Raw genomic sequence first — 16,958 nt, forward strand, 5'->3', positions numbered from 1 at the left:
GAAGAAATCTTCTAGTTAGCAGAATGCAAAGACATCACTGATCTTCACAGCCACTTTGGAATTCATTAGAAGAACAGCTTATTTCTTGTGATTCTGATAAAATGAAAAAAACCTGCCAATTGCTCTGTAGCAATGACATTCAAGTCAGACACAGGGCTATGTTACAGAATTGACTTGAGTGTCAGTGAATTAATAGTGGGTATATGGGATGTGCCTTGGAATCTATTGGATTTGGAAATAAGGCAATCTTTGCTTTATCATTGCATTGGCTCAACAGAAGTACATTCTTTATACTTTATACTCTTCGGCATTATTCAAGATTGATGTGAAAACATAAACAACAAGTTAAGCTTCCCACTCCCCCCAGCATATACTCATTTGACACTGCTATCAAATACATGGACTCTTTTGCAACTCTTTTCAGGTGCAATACGCCCAAAGTGCACTTTGCTTATAAAAAGTTAAAATGTTCTAAAAGAAATACTATGTATATGAAAACATTGATTATGGACATATACCCAGCTGGAAATGGTTTAGCAGCACCATGTGCAAATCCCTTTTTCATCTGTAGATTAGGAGTTGGGTTTTCTTGATAGCTTTGGATTCCGTAAGTAAGGTTTGGCATTGCAGGACTCTCCTCACAGTCTTTCAGGCCAAAGGTTGAAGAGTATTCTGCTTTAAAGTAGATATACACAGATGTGGACATAAATATTAGTATCTGATCATAATTAGAACACATATTAAGAAATATAAATGAGTTTGTTGATCTCGTTTTACTAAATATGAAATCAGTACTAATAAATCATCAGGAAAAATTGCTTGGGTTATTTGTTTTAAAATGTAGGCCATTTCACAAAAATCACAGATCTCAATGCATGGGCATATGAAACTATTAGAAATACCAGAAAATGAATTTTACTCTTCCTGAAGTCAATGGTTAAATTTCTACTAGCTTTGAAAGGAGAAGAATCAAGTTCTTACAAAGAAAAGATGCACAGAGCAGAGTAATTATGTAGAAGTCTTAATTAAAGGCTTCTATGGATGCTGTGAAGGCCAAAAATTAATTTTGGAGAAATGCAGCACTAGAATTTCTGCCACTCACATTTGTATCACTGCAAATAGCAGCTTCTTAAGGAAGATAATGACACTATGGAGCAGGGATGGGCAATAAAACGGCAGCACAAACCAGGACACTATTTCCCACAGCTCCCATTGGCCATGAATGGTGACACATAGCCAATGGATGCTGCAATCACCTGTACCTGCAGAGGTTCAGGTAAATATAGTGGCAGCAGCCTGCACAGGGCTAACCCTGGCAAACCAGAGCAGGCCCATAGACCAATACTTGCCCACCCCTGCTATAGAGCATAAAATAACAAGCTTAATCATCTACCTTTTTTTATCTTTTGTGTCTTCAACAATGCACTCCTCCAGCTACTTTCAAAGGGACAACATCCCAATGATCTTCCTGAGGCTTTATTATTCAGATATTTATGGTCAGATGTTAGACTTGGTATTTTTTGTTCTTTTGATGCCTGAGATGAAAGCGATATGCTGTTTCAGAGATGAAATGCAAAAGTTACAGTGAATGCAAATACGTGTTTAAAGAGTAAGGAAATCAAAGTTTTTCAGAAGTTATAAATAATGTTGCCAACATACATAGACATGTTGAATTAGGACTTTTCAAAATATTAAGTACATTGCTTACAGGATATTTGTCCATAAGGGGTAACATGTAAGACTAAAACTTTTAGATGCTCGTAATCATGGTGTGATTTGTGTACACATAATATTTAAGGAATTGTGTAACTAGACTTAAGCTTATGCCCTTTTTGTCTTAGTGTTAATAGGAATCATCAGAGGTTTCAGTGTATTCATGCAGGAGAGAGGTGCCACTCCTCCCTGGTTGGCCATTGTTCTATCACAGAATAGTTAACAGATACTGATCGGACACAACTACAAATAAATGAAACAACTTGGAGATGAAAAAGAAACAATATAACAAACAAAACATTGTCATCTATGAATAAATGCAAAGGACCGTTGGGCTTTGTCTATACTGCAAGTTTTTGCGGCAGAAAATATGCTAATGAACTCATTAGCATAAGTTGCGACATCATTAGCATATTTTCTGCCATTTCTTTTTGCACAAGGGGTTTTTGCACAAAAAGAAGCAGTGTAGCCACTACCATTTTGTACAAAACTCCCCTTTTGTGCAAGATCCTCCCGGAGAGACATAAGGATCTTGTGCAAAATGGGATTTTTGTGCAAAACAGAAGCAGCTACACTGCTTCTTTCTGCGCAAAAAGAAACTGCAGAAAATATGCTAATGATGTTGTGACTTATGCTAATGAGTTCCTCATTAGCATATTTTCTGCCGCAAAAACTCGCAGTGTAGACAAAGCCTTGCAGTATAATATAGGGCAGGAAAAGGTACTCTGGATCCATCATTAATTGACAAGACGTCTTGTTAAGTAGCGCCATGAAAGACTGGAGTTTTGTTCCTGTGAAGCCAGCCAGATCAATAAGGGCACATCTGCACAGCACCCTTACCTCAAAAATAAACTACGCAATTTGCGCTCCGCTGTGTAAAGGTAGCCTAATGGACTGAATTTTGATGGGAAAACCTACTTTATAAGAATAGCCATAACAGTGGTCCATCTAGCCCAGTATCCTCTCTTCTGATAGTGGCCAGTGCTAGACGCTTCAGAGGGAATTACTACAGCAGTGCAATGATTGATTGATCCAACTCATTCAGTTTCCTCTTCTGGCAGTTGGAAGTTGTGTCCCTGACCATCTTGGCTAATAACTATTAATTAAACCACCTTTCACAAACTTCTAATTTTTTTTTTTAATATTTTTGTTCTTTACTTTTGGCAACAAATTCCACAGACTGATTGTGTGCTGTGTAAAAAAGTGCATTCTAATGTTTATTTTAAATCTGCTGCCTATAAATTTCATCAGGTGGCCTCCGTTTTTTTGTGATATGTGAAGGAGGAAATAACAATTCCTTATTTACTTTCATAACACCAGTCAGGATTTTATAGTTCTCTATCATATCCTTTCCTTAGTTGTCCTTTTCTAAGATGAGAAATTAAAAAGACTAGGACCGTTCCTTATATGAAAGCAACTCCATACTCCTAATCATGCTTATTGTCCTTCGCTGTATTTTTGCCCAATTCTAACATATCTTTTTTTTAACCAGAACTGCAATCAGTATTTAAGGTGTGCACATATAATACTATTATAGCATTTTCTGTCTTAGGGTGTATCTACACTGCACCATTTTTTCCAGAATAATGGCCATTATGTGGACTCCACCTGAGGAAAGTTCTGCTCCCCCACATCCAGGCGGGTCAGGAGGCACCTGAACCTTGCCTTCAGACAACCGAAGATGCATTCCGCCTGCATGTGGGCCCTGCCTAGGCGGCCATTGAAGTGGTCCTTGCTCAGATCCAGGTGGCTGGTGTAGGGCTTCATTAGCCACGGCATAAGGGGGTAGGCTGTATCCCCCACGATGTACAGTGGCATGTCCCCGTCCCCGACCCTGATGCTGCGCTCGGGGAAGAGAGTGCCAGCCTCCAGCTTCTGGTAGAGGCTGGAGTTGCAGAAGATGCAGGCATCAAGCGCCTTCACCAACTAGCCAACAAAGATGTCTGTAAACTGACCATGGTGGTCAACGAGGGCCTGTAGGACCATCGAAAAGTATCCCTTTCTGTTGTTGTATTGTGTGGCACGATGGTTGGGGGCACAGATGGGGACGTGTATGCTGTCAATAGCCCCCCCCCCAAAGTTAGGGAAGCCCAGGGTGGCAAATCCAGCGATGATGGAGTCCAGGTCACCCTGCTGGATGACCCTGAGCAGCAGGACAGTGTTGATGGCCCTCACCACCTTCAGAAGGAGACAAACAAACAGAACAGAGAATCAAAGAGCCCTTGGGAGGTCCCCGAGCCCTCCTCCCCCTTTCCCTCTACAAACACCCCAGGAGCCACTCCCTCTGTAGCCTGTCCCCCTCCCTTGGAAGGGCAGTGTGAGGGCAGGTCTGGAGAACCACCCAGGGACGGGGCTTCCCTTACCACCCCAACCCCCCCCCACCTCCAACCCCCTTTTCCCTAGGGACCCCCTTTCCAGTACTTCGTCCCCACCCTCCAGGAACTGCAGCCTGAGAGCACCATACCTGCATAATGAGGGCCCCAATGGTCGACTTTTCCATGCCAAATTGGTTGCCATGGATCAGTAACTCTCTGGTGTGGAGAGCTTCCACATGGCAATGGTGACCTGCTTCTCCAGGTCTGAGGGTAGGGACGAGCCAGGCATACAACTCCAGGAATGTCTCCTTCCTCATACGGAAGTTCTGAAGTCACTGCTGGTCATCTCATCTCTCTAGGACAAGCCGCTTCCGCCAGTTGGAACTGGTCTCCAGCCGCCAGAAGCATCACTCCACAGGGGGGTAAGGCTGCACGCACAGTGCTCCTGCATACATGGTGAGGTTCTCATCAAGCAGCTTAGGGTCTTGTTCTTGCAGCGCCAGGAGGGCAGCCTGCAGAAATTGCAGCACGGCAATCTGGGGCCATCGAGTGCCCAGAGGCAGCTCCAGCTCCATAGCTGGGAGTGTTGTGGTGTCCAAAAGCAGGGAAACCAAAGCACCCAGGGGAAACGCTTTGCTGTCCTTTGGAGAGGTAGGCAAGCAAGCAGAAGAACCTGAGATACAGCTGTTTAGGGGGGTTTCTTTAAGCACGCGTCTCAGATAGCCTCAGGCAATAGTTCCAGGAAGCAACTGCTCATCTAATGCCCTGCCTGAACTGGTTCAGGGTGGCCTTAAATGTGAGATAATGTCCAATCAGTGTTTATTTTGAAAGAAGCTTGAAATGTTCCCTTATTATCTATCTCTTTCTTAATGATTACTAATATTATTAGCTTTTTTAACTGCTAAGGTGCATTGAGCAGATGTTTTCAGAGAAATATCCATGATGCTTCAAGATCTTTCTTGAGTGGTAACCTCTATTTTAGATGGAATCATTTTGTATATGGATTATATTTTTCAATGTGTATTACTTATCAACAATGAATTTCATCTGCCTTTTTGTTGCTCAGTCACTCAGTTTTGTGAGATCCCATTGTAATTATTCATAATCAGGTTTGGAGGAAAAAATCTTGAGTAATTTGTATCATCTGCAACTTTGCAACCTCATGGTTTATCCCCCTTTTCCACGTCATTTATGAGTATGTTGAACAGCACTGATCCTAGTACAGATCCTTGGGGAATCCCACTAGTTAGCACTCTGGACTACGAAAACTCACCATTTATTCCTACTCTTAGGGTACGTCTATATTTTCTCCCTAGTTTGAGCTAGGGATGCAAATGTAGGAGACCGAAATTGCTAATGAAGCGGGGATTTAAATATCCCACGCTTCATTAGCATGATCTCGCCAGGCCACAGACAGAGGCTACTTCGCGCTTGCCTCTCCTGGTGGTGGGCAGGTGGAACTGCAGAGCAAGTACTAGGGGAACCAGCTTTTAAGCCAGCTCCTCCCAGCACCAGCTCCTGCTTCCCTCCCATTACTGCCTCTGATACAGAAGCAGCAAGCGGGGTTGGGGGGAGAAAATGCACATAGTCAACAAGATTAACAGATAAGTCTAGGCTTATCAGTTAATCGTATAGTTGACTACTCCTTGACATCCCTAATTTGGATGGCTTGAGATGGGGGCATAGCAGTATACGAACCATTACAGTGGTTTTACATCAACCTTTCAGACATAAACAAACACATGTAACATTGGTATGTTAATGGAAAATTGTTTAGGTTAATGAAAAGAAAAGCTATTAAAAACCCACAATGTCAAAAAATTCTTTAAGTTCCAAGTGATGTGGAACAGAATCACTCTCTGGAATGCAAACAGATATTATGAAGCCAGTTCAGTTTCTGAAAGCAATCTCATCAGCCTTGAAGTGAGCATGTTCTGTAATGAACTGTGTCATGCAATGTCTTGTGGTTGGCGTTTTAAGTTAAGAGGTGTCAGAAGTAGTGAATCTAATCACCTTACTACATCTCCACAAAAAAACTGCATGAAGAGTAAGCAATAAGATAAGGATTATCTTGTATGTTTTAATAAACATTGTGCTCTTCCAATTATATATTTTTGCAAGGATGACCCTGGATGGAGTTTATTTTATTGATTCTATTTCCATAAGAAGAGTAGCATCATTCAAATTAGATTGTGTTATCAGTGATTCAAGAATGCAATAGTGTAGGAAGGTTTGTGTGTGTGTGTGAGCATGCATCAAAAATAAGAAACAAAAAATCCACGTTTAAAAGAAAATAATTCCACACTTACATTTTGAACTTCAGACTTTTTCAGAAAATACAAGACTACAATGATTACAAAAAAGGTTTTGACTCAGTGCGGTAACCACCAAAAATGACAATAGAGATGCTATTCTGCCCAAGGTTATACACAGATGAAAATAATTCATTAGCATATTAAAATGTTAAATATAACACTCCCCCTTTTTGTGACTTAAGTCTTCTGGTGGATTGTAACATCAAGCAATAATAGTTGAATACATATTTGTTTTGCAACTTGGAATAAAAAAAGCCAACATAATATTTGGGCTACAGAACCATCAAAGAGCAAAAAGGTACTAGCCATTTCTATAAAATGTTTAGGATTACATGACTACATTTTTTGGAACAGCAAATTGTAGAAGACAAGTACCATATCTCACATTCATGAAAAGCATGAGAACCAGACAGGATAGCTAAAGTCCAAATATGACATAAATGAGATACACAATTATCCTTTCTATCCATGAAAGGAGAACCATATATGACAACAGAATATTCATATAGTCTCTCTTTTCTTCAAGATAAAAGACAGCCTTACATGCTAAACTTATAAATGTTCTGTAACACAGCCAGTAGCTTGATACATTTAGAAAAAGACATTCTACCTTTCATGCCCCAATCAGCCCGCATACTCCTTGACCTAGTCGGATATCAAAGTATATTGTAAATCCATTTACAATGAAAATTATCCCTAGTTTTTAAAAAAAACCTTATTTTGTGAGAGAATACTTTACTAATTTATGTCTCATGCCATATTAACAGACTTACCATTCAGAAAGTAATGATGAGTCTGGGTATTTAATGTCTTTTACATATGATTCTGCAACACACACAAAACAATAATAAAATTACCTTCAGAATTAAGAAAACCAAATTCCTATGGATAATACAAAAAGAAAATGGTAAACAACACTAATTACAGTTTACAGCAAAAAATCTCTTTAATTATGTTGCCATCATTTGTTCTACCACAGGCTTTCATATAAATGAATTGATAGGATTTATATTCCTTAGAATTAGCATTAGCCCAAATGTCCTGGCCAAATTCCAACTTCCTATCCAAATTCTCTGAATTTTCAACTGGATTGGGTACTCTTTACTTCTTTTTGTAAATTATATAAAATACTATGTGCTATAGAATATTTGTCATGTTTCATCACTAACTTTAGCTGCGGCTGATGTGATTCTTACATGCATTTTTCAAAGGAATTTAGGATCCTTCACAAGGAAAAGTTCTATATAAATGTATTAATTACATATGTGTAAGACAGCTTATAATTAAATCTCACTATTTTTAAAGCGGAACTCTTCATTAAGTCAATAAGGAGTTCAACTTAAAAGTCAATAGCAGGAAATAGCCTGATTTTATTGAAAGTGCGTCTTTCTTAAAGTCCTTTTGAGGCTGGGTATATTTTAAAAATAAATAAGATGTATAAAACAGATTTATGTTTCCAGATATCAATGACTCCTAACTGCATGCTATTTTTATTAGTTATCAAATGTCTATGTTTAAATAAGTGTCTTTTTCATAACCTCATTTTCTTCTGCTTAGTGTTCTGGTACACATAAATTCAGCCATCTTAATCACTGCTCTGGGAATAAACTGATACTGGACTCCATACTGATCTCCCTTTTTATGAGTAGAGTTTATATTTTTTTCTAAAAAATGTAAGTTCTTGCTTAAAATATTTGATGACAATATCCTTCACATAAGTAATAACAGTGCCACACATTAGTCCCTGGTGAAGTTCAAAATAACCTTATATATGGTTGTGACAATTTTCTTCCACTATTTGATCTGAGGAAGTGGGTCTGGCCCACGAAAGCTCATCACCTAATAAACCATCTTGTTAGTCTTTAAAGTGCTACAGAGTCCTGTTTTTTGTTATATCACAACTGTGATTCTGGTCACATTTGTATCAAATGCAGTGGAATTTTTGTCTTTGATTTCAATGGAAACAGAATTAGGTCTCGCTAACACACAATATAATGTTATACAAATCAAGATCTAATAATAATTTATTTGCTAAAATGAGGAGTCCTATGGCACCTTAAAAATGATCATTACCTCTCTGAAAGATTATTTGCTATTAAGCATTTATTATAGAAGATAGAACAAGTATCAGCGAACTCTATTTCAACCAGAAGTTAACCCAAGTAGATTACATCTAGATTTATACAGATTGACATGAGTAAGCATGGCATTTTGCTTCTTTTCTAATAAACCGTTTCCCCCCCCCCTTTTTTTTTTTTGCCAGTATAGATTGAACCTCTCGAATCTGGCACTCTCTGGTCTGGCAACATTTGTGGTCCAGCATGATTTTAGTTAGCTAGATGTTCACTTATCATAAATGTGGCCTAGGTTCCTGTAGTTTACTTGTTTACAGTCAGCAGCCCCGGCTCGCAGTGTTCTGTGGTGTACTTTAATTTACCCCTAAATGTCTTCCAAGAGTCCAGTAAGCAGTGGAAGTGTTGGTAATGCTGCTAGACAATATTGACCTCCCATGGTTCAGCAAATTCTCTGGTTTGATACCAGTGAGGTCCTGAGGGTGCTGAGCTAGAGAGGGTCATCCTGTATCAATTGAAGTATTTTAACCCTATTGAAAATGGGACATCTTTTATTTAGAAATAACATCTGTGTCAAACTGTGATTCTACTAAGCCTACCAAGCACTGATACCTTAATTTACTAACAGGAAACAACCTATTAAAGATTCAGAAAGCACTAAGAAAAAATCCCCAGCATTTCCCTGAGGCAGCTAAACTCTATTTGGAAAGCCAGAGTCCCAAAGGTTCTGAGTGTTATTTTGAGTTTCACAAACTGTGTGATGCAATGTTGTTTGCAGGCAATTTATGCATTTGAAATGGACATTTTTAAAGAACCAGAATAGGAAACAAACAAGTTCTCTTATTTCCTCCCCTTTTTTGTTTTCCATCTTTCTTCAACTTGCCTCATCATGAGCAAGGTGTTTTGAAATCTAAAAAAAAAAAAAATCACTCAAACATTACCTCTTGTATTGATAGGTCAATGTTTATTAAATATTGTATTTTAATGCTGCATTTTATTTTTGATGTCTTTCATAAAACTGTGTACAGCATTTTTCAGTCGTGCGCTGTGTCAACATAAATAGCCCGCTGTAGTTAATAATAATTCTCTCCTGCCTGCTGCAACTGTCATGCCACCCTCTCCTGGCATGCAGTAATGTCGTGGCGCATATGATGAGGCAGAACTGGATAAAGATCCTCATTTCAGGGAGAAGAGGGGTAACACTGAAGGGTACATATAAAATGGGAAATGACTGTCCAGGAAGAAGTAGTGCAGAAAGGGATATGGGGTCATCGTGGACCACAAACTAAATATGAGTAAACAGTGTGATACTGGCAAAAAAGCAAACATGATTTTGGGATGCATTAACAGGAGTGTTGTGTGCAAGACATGAGAAGTAATTTTTCCACACTACAATCACTGATTAGACCTCAACTGGAGTTCTGTGTTCGGTTCTGGGCCACATTTCAGGAAAGATATAGAGAAATTGGAGAGCGTCCAAAGAATAGCAACAACAATTATTAAAGATCTAGAAACCATGGCTTATGAGGGAAGACTCAAATAAGTGGGTTTGTGTTTAGTTTGGAAAAGAGAAGACTGAGAGGGGACATGAATGCAGCTTTCAAGTACCTAAAAGGGTGTTACGAGGAGGAGGAACAACAAATATTTTCCTTAATGTCAAGGGAGGTTTAGGTTGGACATTAAGAAAAACTTCCTGTCAGGGTGGCTAAGCAGTGGAATAAATTGCCTAGGGAAGTTGTGGCATCCCCACCATTAGAGATATTTAAGAGCAGGTTAGGTAAACATCTGTCAGGGGTGCTTCTATGTTGGTTGGCTCTGCTGCGAGGGCAGGGGACCGGACAGGATGACCTCCCGAGGGCCCTTCCAGGTCTAGTGCCCTGTGGCTCTACCATGGTAAAGCTGAATGTGACTGGTCGGTCACAGAGCTGCAGCGTGAGACAAGGGAGCTGAAAGCGAGCCAGGGACTCGAGAGTGAGCGTGTCGGACGCCAATGTGTTTCCAGTGGGGAGGCTTCCCTGTGATGTCTCTGCTCCCCTGTCACATTTGAGGGGCGGGCAGACCGCTGTCCGACCCGGGAGCTCCAACCCCTCTCAACCAGCCCCTCCCACCAGCGCTGCTCCCACCCCGGCCCTCAGGCCCCGCTCTCCCCTGCCCAGCCGCACCCAGCCCGGTATCCCGCACGTACCCCGGTCCCCCCAGCGGGAGCGGGGCTGGTTCCCGCTCATGGTGCCGCTCTCCTCTGGGCTCAGCTCCCGGGCGGCTGCGGCCAGAGGGTCCGGAAGGGGCCCGGGCCGGCGGCTGCGCCTGCTGCAGAAGGAAGAGGAGCCCCGGCGGCAGCGGCATCCCCGCCCCGCTGCAGAGTCCCCGTGGCGGCCCGCGGCACCAGACCCGGCGCCTGCCAGAGCGGCCCGGCCGGTTACCGGGCAACAAGGGGAGCCACGCGGCCCGGGCGGGGCTGAATGTGCCCGGCCGCCGCGGGGGGCAAAGGCGGAGGGCGCGGCCCCAGGGAGAGGAAGGAGGGGCCGCTGGTGGGGAGTGGGGTGACCGGGCGGGAGGGGGGACGCGAGGTGGGGGGAGGAAGTTGGTGAGTGGGGCGGCTGAGGTGGGGTTGGGCGGAGGGGAAGGGGGCGGTCGGGGGCGGCTGAGGTGAGGTTGGGCGGAGGGGAAGGGGGCGGTCGGGGGCGGCTGAGGTGGGGTTGGGCGGAGGGGATGGGGGCGGTCGGGGGCGGCTGAGGTGAGGTTGGGCGGAGGGGAAGGGGGCGGTCGGGGGCGGCTGAGGTGAGGTTGGGCGGAGGGGATGGGGGCGGTCGGGGGCGGCTGAGGTGAGGTTGGGCGCAGGGGATGGGGGCGGTTGGGGGCGGCTGAGGTGAGGTTGGGCGGAGGGGAAGGGGGCGGTCGGGGGCGGCTGAGGTGGGGTTGGGCGGAGGGGAAGGGGGCGGTCGGGGGCGGCTGAGGTGGGGTTGGGCGGAGGGGATGGGGGCGGTTGGGGGCGGCTGAGGTGAGGTTGGGCGGAGGGGATGGGGGCGGTTGGGGGCGGCTGAGGTGGGGTTGGGCGGAGGGGATGGGGGCGGTTGGGGGCGGCTGAGGTGGGGTTGGGCGGAGGGGAAGGGGGCGGTTGGGGGCGGCTGAGGTGAGGTTGGGCGGAGGGGAAGGGGGCGGTCGGGGGCGGCTGAGGTGGGGTTGGGCGGAGGGGAAGGGGGCGGTCGGGGGCGGCTGAGGTGAGGTTGGGCGGAGGGGAAGGGGGCGGTCGGGGGCGGCTGAGGTGGGGTTGGGCGGAGGGGATGGGGGCGGTCGGGGGCGGCTGAGGTGAGGTTGGGCGGAGGGGAAGGGGGCGGTCGGGGGCGGCTGAGGTGAGGTTGGGCGGAGGGGATGGGGGCGGTCGGGGGCGGCTGAGGTGAGGTTGGGCGCAGGGGATGGGGGCGGTTGGGGGCGGCTGAGGTGAGGTTGGGCGGAGGGGAAGGGGGCGGTCGGGGGCGGCTGAGGTGGGGTTGGGCGGAGGGGAAGGGGGCGGTCGGGGGCGGCTGAGGTGGGGTTGGGCGGAGGGGATGGGGGCGGTTGGGGGCGGCTGAGGTGAGGTTGGGCGGAGGGGATGGGGGCGGTTGGGGGCGGCTGAGGTGGGGTTGGGCGGAGGGGATGGGGGCGGTTGGGGGCGGCTGAGGTGGGGTTGGGCGGAGGGGAAGGGGGCGGTTGGGGGCGGCTGAGGTGAGGTTGGGCGGAGGGGAAGGGGGCGGTCGGGGGCGGCTGAGGTGGGGTTGGGCGGAGGGGAAGGGGGCGGTCGGGGGCGGCTGAGGTGAGGTTGGGCGGAGGGGAAGGGGGCGGTTGGGGGCGGCTGAGGTGAGGTTGGGCGGAGGGGAAGGGGGCGGTTGGGGGCGGCTGAGGTGAGGTTGGGCGGAGGGGAAGGGGGCGGTCGGGGGCGGCTGAGGTGAGGTTGGGCGGAGGGGAAGGGGGCGGTCGGGGGCGGCTGAGGTGAGGTTGGGCGGAGGGGAAGGGGGCGGTCGGGGGCGGCTGAGGTGAGGTTGGGCGGAGGGGAAGGGGGCGGTCGGGGGCGGCTGAGGTGAGGTTGGGCGGAGGGGAAGGGGGCGGTTGGGGGCGGCTGAGGTGAGGTTGGGCGGAGGGGATGGGGGCGGTTGGGGGCGGCTGAGGTGAGGTTGGGCGCAGGGGATGGGGGCGGTTGGGGGCGGCTGAGGTGAGGTTGGGCGGAGGGGATGGGGGCGGTTGGGGGCGGCTGAGGTGAGGTTGGGCGCAGGGGATGGGGGCGGTTGGGGGCGGCTGAGGTGAGGTTGGGCGGAGGGGAAGGGGGTGGTTGGGGGCGGCTGAGGTGAGGTTGGGCGCAGGGGATGGGGGTGGTTGGGGGCGGCTGAGGTGAGGTTGGGCGGAGGGGAAGAGGGCGGTTTGGGGCGGCTGAGGTGGGGTTGGGCGGAGGGGAAGGGGGCGGTTGGGGGCGGCTGAGGTGGGGTTGGGCGGAGGGGATGGGGGTGGTTGGGGGCGGCTGAGGTGGGGTTGGGCGGAGGGGAAGGGGGTGGTTGGGGGCGGCTGAGGTGAGGTTGGGCGCAGGGGATGGGGGTGGTTGGGGGCGGCTGAGGTGGGGTTGGGCGGAGGGGAAGAGGGCGGTTTGGGGCGGCTGAGGTGGGGTTGGGCGGAGGGGAAGGGGGCGGTTGGGGGCGGCTGAGGTGAGGTTGGGCGCAGGGGATGGGGGTGGTTGGGGGCGGCTGAGGTGAGGTTGGGCGCAGGGGATGGGGGTGGTTGGGGGCGGCTGAGGTGAGGTTGGGCGGAGGGGAAGAGGGCGGTTTGGGGCGGCTGAGGTGGGGTTGGGCGGAGGGGAAGGGGGCGGTTGGGGGCGGTTGAGGTGGGGTTGGGCGGAGGGGAAGGGGGCGGTTGGGGGCGGTTGAGGTGGGGTTGGGCGGAGGGGAAGGGGGCGGTTGGGGGCGGCTGAGGTGGGGTTGGGCGCAAGGGAAGGGGGCGGTTGGGGGCGGCTGAGGTGGGGTTGGGCGGAGGGGAAGGGGGCGGTCGGGGGCGGTTGAGGTGAGGTTGGGCGCAGGGGATGGGGGCGGTTGGGGGCGGCTGAGGTGAGGTTGGGCGGAGGGGAAGAGGGCGGTTTGGGGCGGCTGAGGTGGGGTTGGGCGGAGGGGAAGGGGGCAGTTGGGGGCGGCTGAGGTGGGGTTGGGCGGAGGGGAAGGGGGCGGTTGGGGGCAGCTGAGGTGGGGTTGGGCGGAGGGGAAGGGGGCGGTCAGGGGCGGCTGAGGTGGGGTTGGGCGCAAGGGAAGGGGGTGGTTGGGGGCGGCTGAGGTGGGGTTGGGCGGAGGGGAAGGGGGCGGTCGGGGGCGGCTGAGGTGGGGTTGGGCGGAGGGGAAGGGGGCGGTCGGGGGCGGTTGAGGTGGGGTTGGGCGCAAGGGAAGGGGGTGGTTGGGGGCGGCTGAGGTGGGGTTGGGCGCTGGGGAAGGGGGCGGTCGGGGGCGGTTGAGGTGGGGTTGGGCGGAGGGGAAGAGGGTGGTTTGGGGCAGCTGAGGTGGGGTTGGGCGGAGGGGAAGAGGGCGGTTTGGGGCGGCTGAGGTGGGGTTGGGCGGAGGGGAAGAGGGCGGTTTGGGGCAGTTGAGGTGGGGTTGGGCGCAGGGGAAGGGGGCGGTTGGGGGCGGCTGAGGTGAGGTGAGGTTCGGCGCAGGGGAAGGGGGCGGTTGGGGGCGGCTGAGGTGAGGTTGGGCGGAGGGGAAGAGGGAGGTTTGGGGCGGCTGAGGTGGGGTTGGGCGGAGGGGAAGAGGGTGGTTGGGGGCGGCTGAGGTGAGGTTGGACGGAGAGGAAGAGGGTTGTTGGGGGCGGCTGAGCTGGGGTTGGTGGAGGGGAAGAAGGTGGCTGAGGCTGCCAGAATTCGGTGGGTGAGGGAGGCTGAGGCACATAGAGGATTGGTTTGGATCCAAATTGAGGTTGTGGATCAAAACTACCTGGAGCATCATGGCAGGTGTCCATAGGCAGAGCTAGGATGAGTATCCAGTCTGGGGAGTGTGGGATCCAGCAAGTCTGTCTCAGCAGCAGCTCTCACTGTGCCAGATAGTGTGGGCCCAGGCTATACTGATATGTTCTACATATAGGCGTACGCGTGGGGTTTGCCGGGTGTGCCCAGGCACACCCTAATGTCTTTGCCAGCTAGCGGCTGCTGGAGGAGGAGAGGGATTTGTGACGGGGCACCGTAGCCCCTCACTTTAAATTCCCTGTGGCCATCTATGGGGCACTGTGGGGCAGAAAGAGCGCATGCACGGCATGCTCAAACGCTGCACAACAGGTGAGAGGGGAGACGCCCAGGCATGGCATGATGTCACGGCCCGGGACTTTAAAACCACGCGGCCCAGCTCCAGAAGCAGCTGGGGCCCGACTACAGACATTGGCTGGCCCGAACCATTTTTGCGCCCCGTGCCCCGCAGCACTGCCCTTTATGCACTCGGGGGCGCCCCCGCCTAGCCTGGCAGTACCACGCAGCGCCCCTGAGGCGCCCCCGCCCGGCCTGGCAGCACCGCATGGCGCGCCGGGGCTGCCCCTGCCTGTCCCAGCAGCACCGTGCGGCGCCCTGGGTGCACCCCAGGCTAGGTCCTGGCCGGCCTCTAGCTTGGGCCGGCTCTGACTCCAACCCCACGAATTGGAAGGCAGAAGCCGAAGGTAAGGAAGGGGAGGGGAGGGGAGGGGAAGGTAAAAAAATAAGAGGAAGGAGTGGGAGAGGAAGTGGCTTGTGCTGAGGGGAGTGGGGCAGGTCAGGAGAAGAAAGGGGAAGGCACCAAGGGACAGGGTAGAGGAGACACAAATGCTAGGGGACCAAGTGGAGAGAATGAGGAAAAGGGCAGGAGGGGAGGTGTCAGTGGGAGGGGGACAGGGTGATGCTGGGAGAGGAGTGGGTAAGGGAATTGGGACTTAGAGGGGGGAGGGGGCTTGAAAGAAGGGGCGGGCATGAGGAAGGCAGGGATGGAGCAAGACATATGTGAGGACACGGGCACGAGGGGAATGGGGGCAGAGAGTGGTGAGGGGGTGGGCATCAGGGAAAAAGAGGGCAAAGGAGGCAGAGGCAGTGAGGGAAGGGGGAGGCACCAGGAGAGTGCAGGGGTAAGGGAAGGTGCAGATGCCAAGGAATTCTGGGGGTGAAGCAGAAGGGCAGACACCTGCAGGGGAGGGACCAGCACCAAAAGAGAGGCAGGGCAGGTGTGTAGAGGGAGGTGTTAGGAAAGGGGATGAGGAGGGGTAGTTCACATGATCAGAGTTGGGCTACTGGAGGAGTGGGCACAGGGGGGAGAGAAGGGCTAGTGGAGGGGGGCAGGTCTCAGGAAGGCTGAGGGCAGAGAGAAGGGCAGGAGTCAGGACAGCAGAAGAGGGTGAGGGGTTTGTGGGCAGCAGGCACCAGGGGAGCTGATGGAGCAAGGGGAGGAGACATGACAACAGAGGGAAAAGGTAGAGGTTTATGAGATATTTATTAATAACTTGGGTGCCAGAGTGGCACATCCAAACAAGCCACATGAACTCAGTACTGGTGCACAACACAAAATTCATTCTGCTCATGGGAGGAAATTCTAAGGGTACTTCTACACTAGCTCCGAAATTGCTAATGAAGCGCGGGATTTAAATATCCTGTGCTTCATTAGCATGTTCCCGGGTGGTCGCTATTTTAGAAATTGACTAGCCCGAAGTAACTGCCCACGTCTACACGCGGCAGTGAAACGGGATTCCGAATTAAAATCCTTAAATCAAATTAGCTGTTAAACCTCATTCCAGGAAAAATAACAGCTAATTAAATTTAGGGCTGTAATTCGGAATCCCATTTCACTGCCGCGTGTAGACGTGGGCAGTTACTTCGGGCTAGTCAATTTCTAAAATAGCGACCACCCAGGAACATGCTAATGAAGCACAGGATATTTAAATCCCCCGCTTCATTAGCAATTTCGGTTGCCCTCATTATCCTTCTTAGATCAAACTAGGGGGCTAGTGTAGACATACCCTTAGAGGGAACACTTCCCCCAGCCTCTCTGCCCCCCAGTTAATGTCACACACAATGGGGTAATGCAACTGCAGGATAGTGGCATGAGGGCAGTTTGGGGGGGAAGGGGCAAACATCTGTATTGGTAGGAGGATGGTGGGAAAAGTCCTTAGAGGCGGGTGTCACGTGACACCTTTTACTTCTGGTCATGTGTCCATCTTGCCCAAAGAGTGTTACCTCCAGAGGTGTGGCTGATGGGAGTCAGGGGTGTGGTTAACAGGGGTCAGGGGTGTGGCTAATGGGGGGGTCAAAGTACATTTAAAAGAAATTATTTGGGTGCACACCCTAATGAAATGTGCTGCGCACGCCCATGTTTCTATACTCTAAGCTTCTGGAAATGTAGCTCTGGCAGAAATGTCTTTCTCCACACCTCTTAACTTGGGTGGGCAATAATTTTTGAAGAGGGTCCACTTCACAAATTTCAGAAGTGCTCATGGGCACCCCAGAAGGGGTGGGGCATCAGTTGGAAGCAGTGGGGCCAGGAGACTTTGCATGCTCTTCCTTCCACAGACCTTGATTGGCCTGGAGGTGCGGG

The 16,958-nt window shown here is 50.2% G+C and overlaps 1 protein-coding gene across 4 annotated transcripts in view; it reads right to left on the minus strand.

The window, feature by feature from the left end:
• Nucleotides 1-10,933, minus strand: part of C2H8orf89 (chromosome 2 C8orf89 homolog) — a 32,926-nt gene extending 21,993 nt beyond the window's left edge. For 2 of the 4 annotated variants that reach the window (XM_075919793.1, XM_075919795.1), the window contains exons 1-4: nt 10,601-10,931; nt 7,117-7,168; nt 1,394-1,554; nt 519-675 (exon numbers count right to left, since the gene is read on the minus strand). In XM_075919793.1, the coding sequence (XP_075775908.1) occupies nt 519-675; nt 1,394-1,554; nt 7,117-7,168; nt 10,601-10,640 (410 nt within the window). In that variant the 5' untranslated portion in view covers nt 10,641-10,931. Of the gene's footprint in view, nt 1-518; nt 676-1,393; nt 1,555-7,116; nt 7,169-10,600 lie in introns of all 4 variants that reach the window. The other 2 variants (XM_075919796.1, XM_075919794.1) reach the window with 2 other exon arrangements.
• Between the last annotated feature and the right edge of the window lie 6,025 nt (nt 10,934-16,958).

This window comes from Pelodiscus sinensis, chromosome 2 (assembly GCF_049634645.1).
Source record: "Pelodiscus sinensis isolate JC-2024 chromosome 2, ASM4963464v1, whole genome shotgun sequence".
NCBI classification, from domain to species: Eukaryota; Metazoa; Chordata; order Testudines; family Trionychidae; genus Pelodiscus; species Pelodiscus sinensis.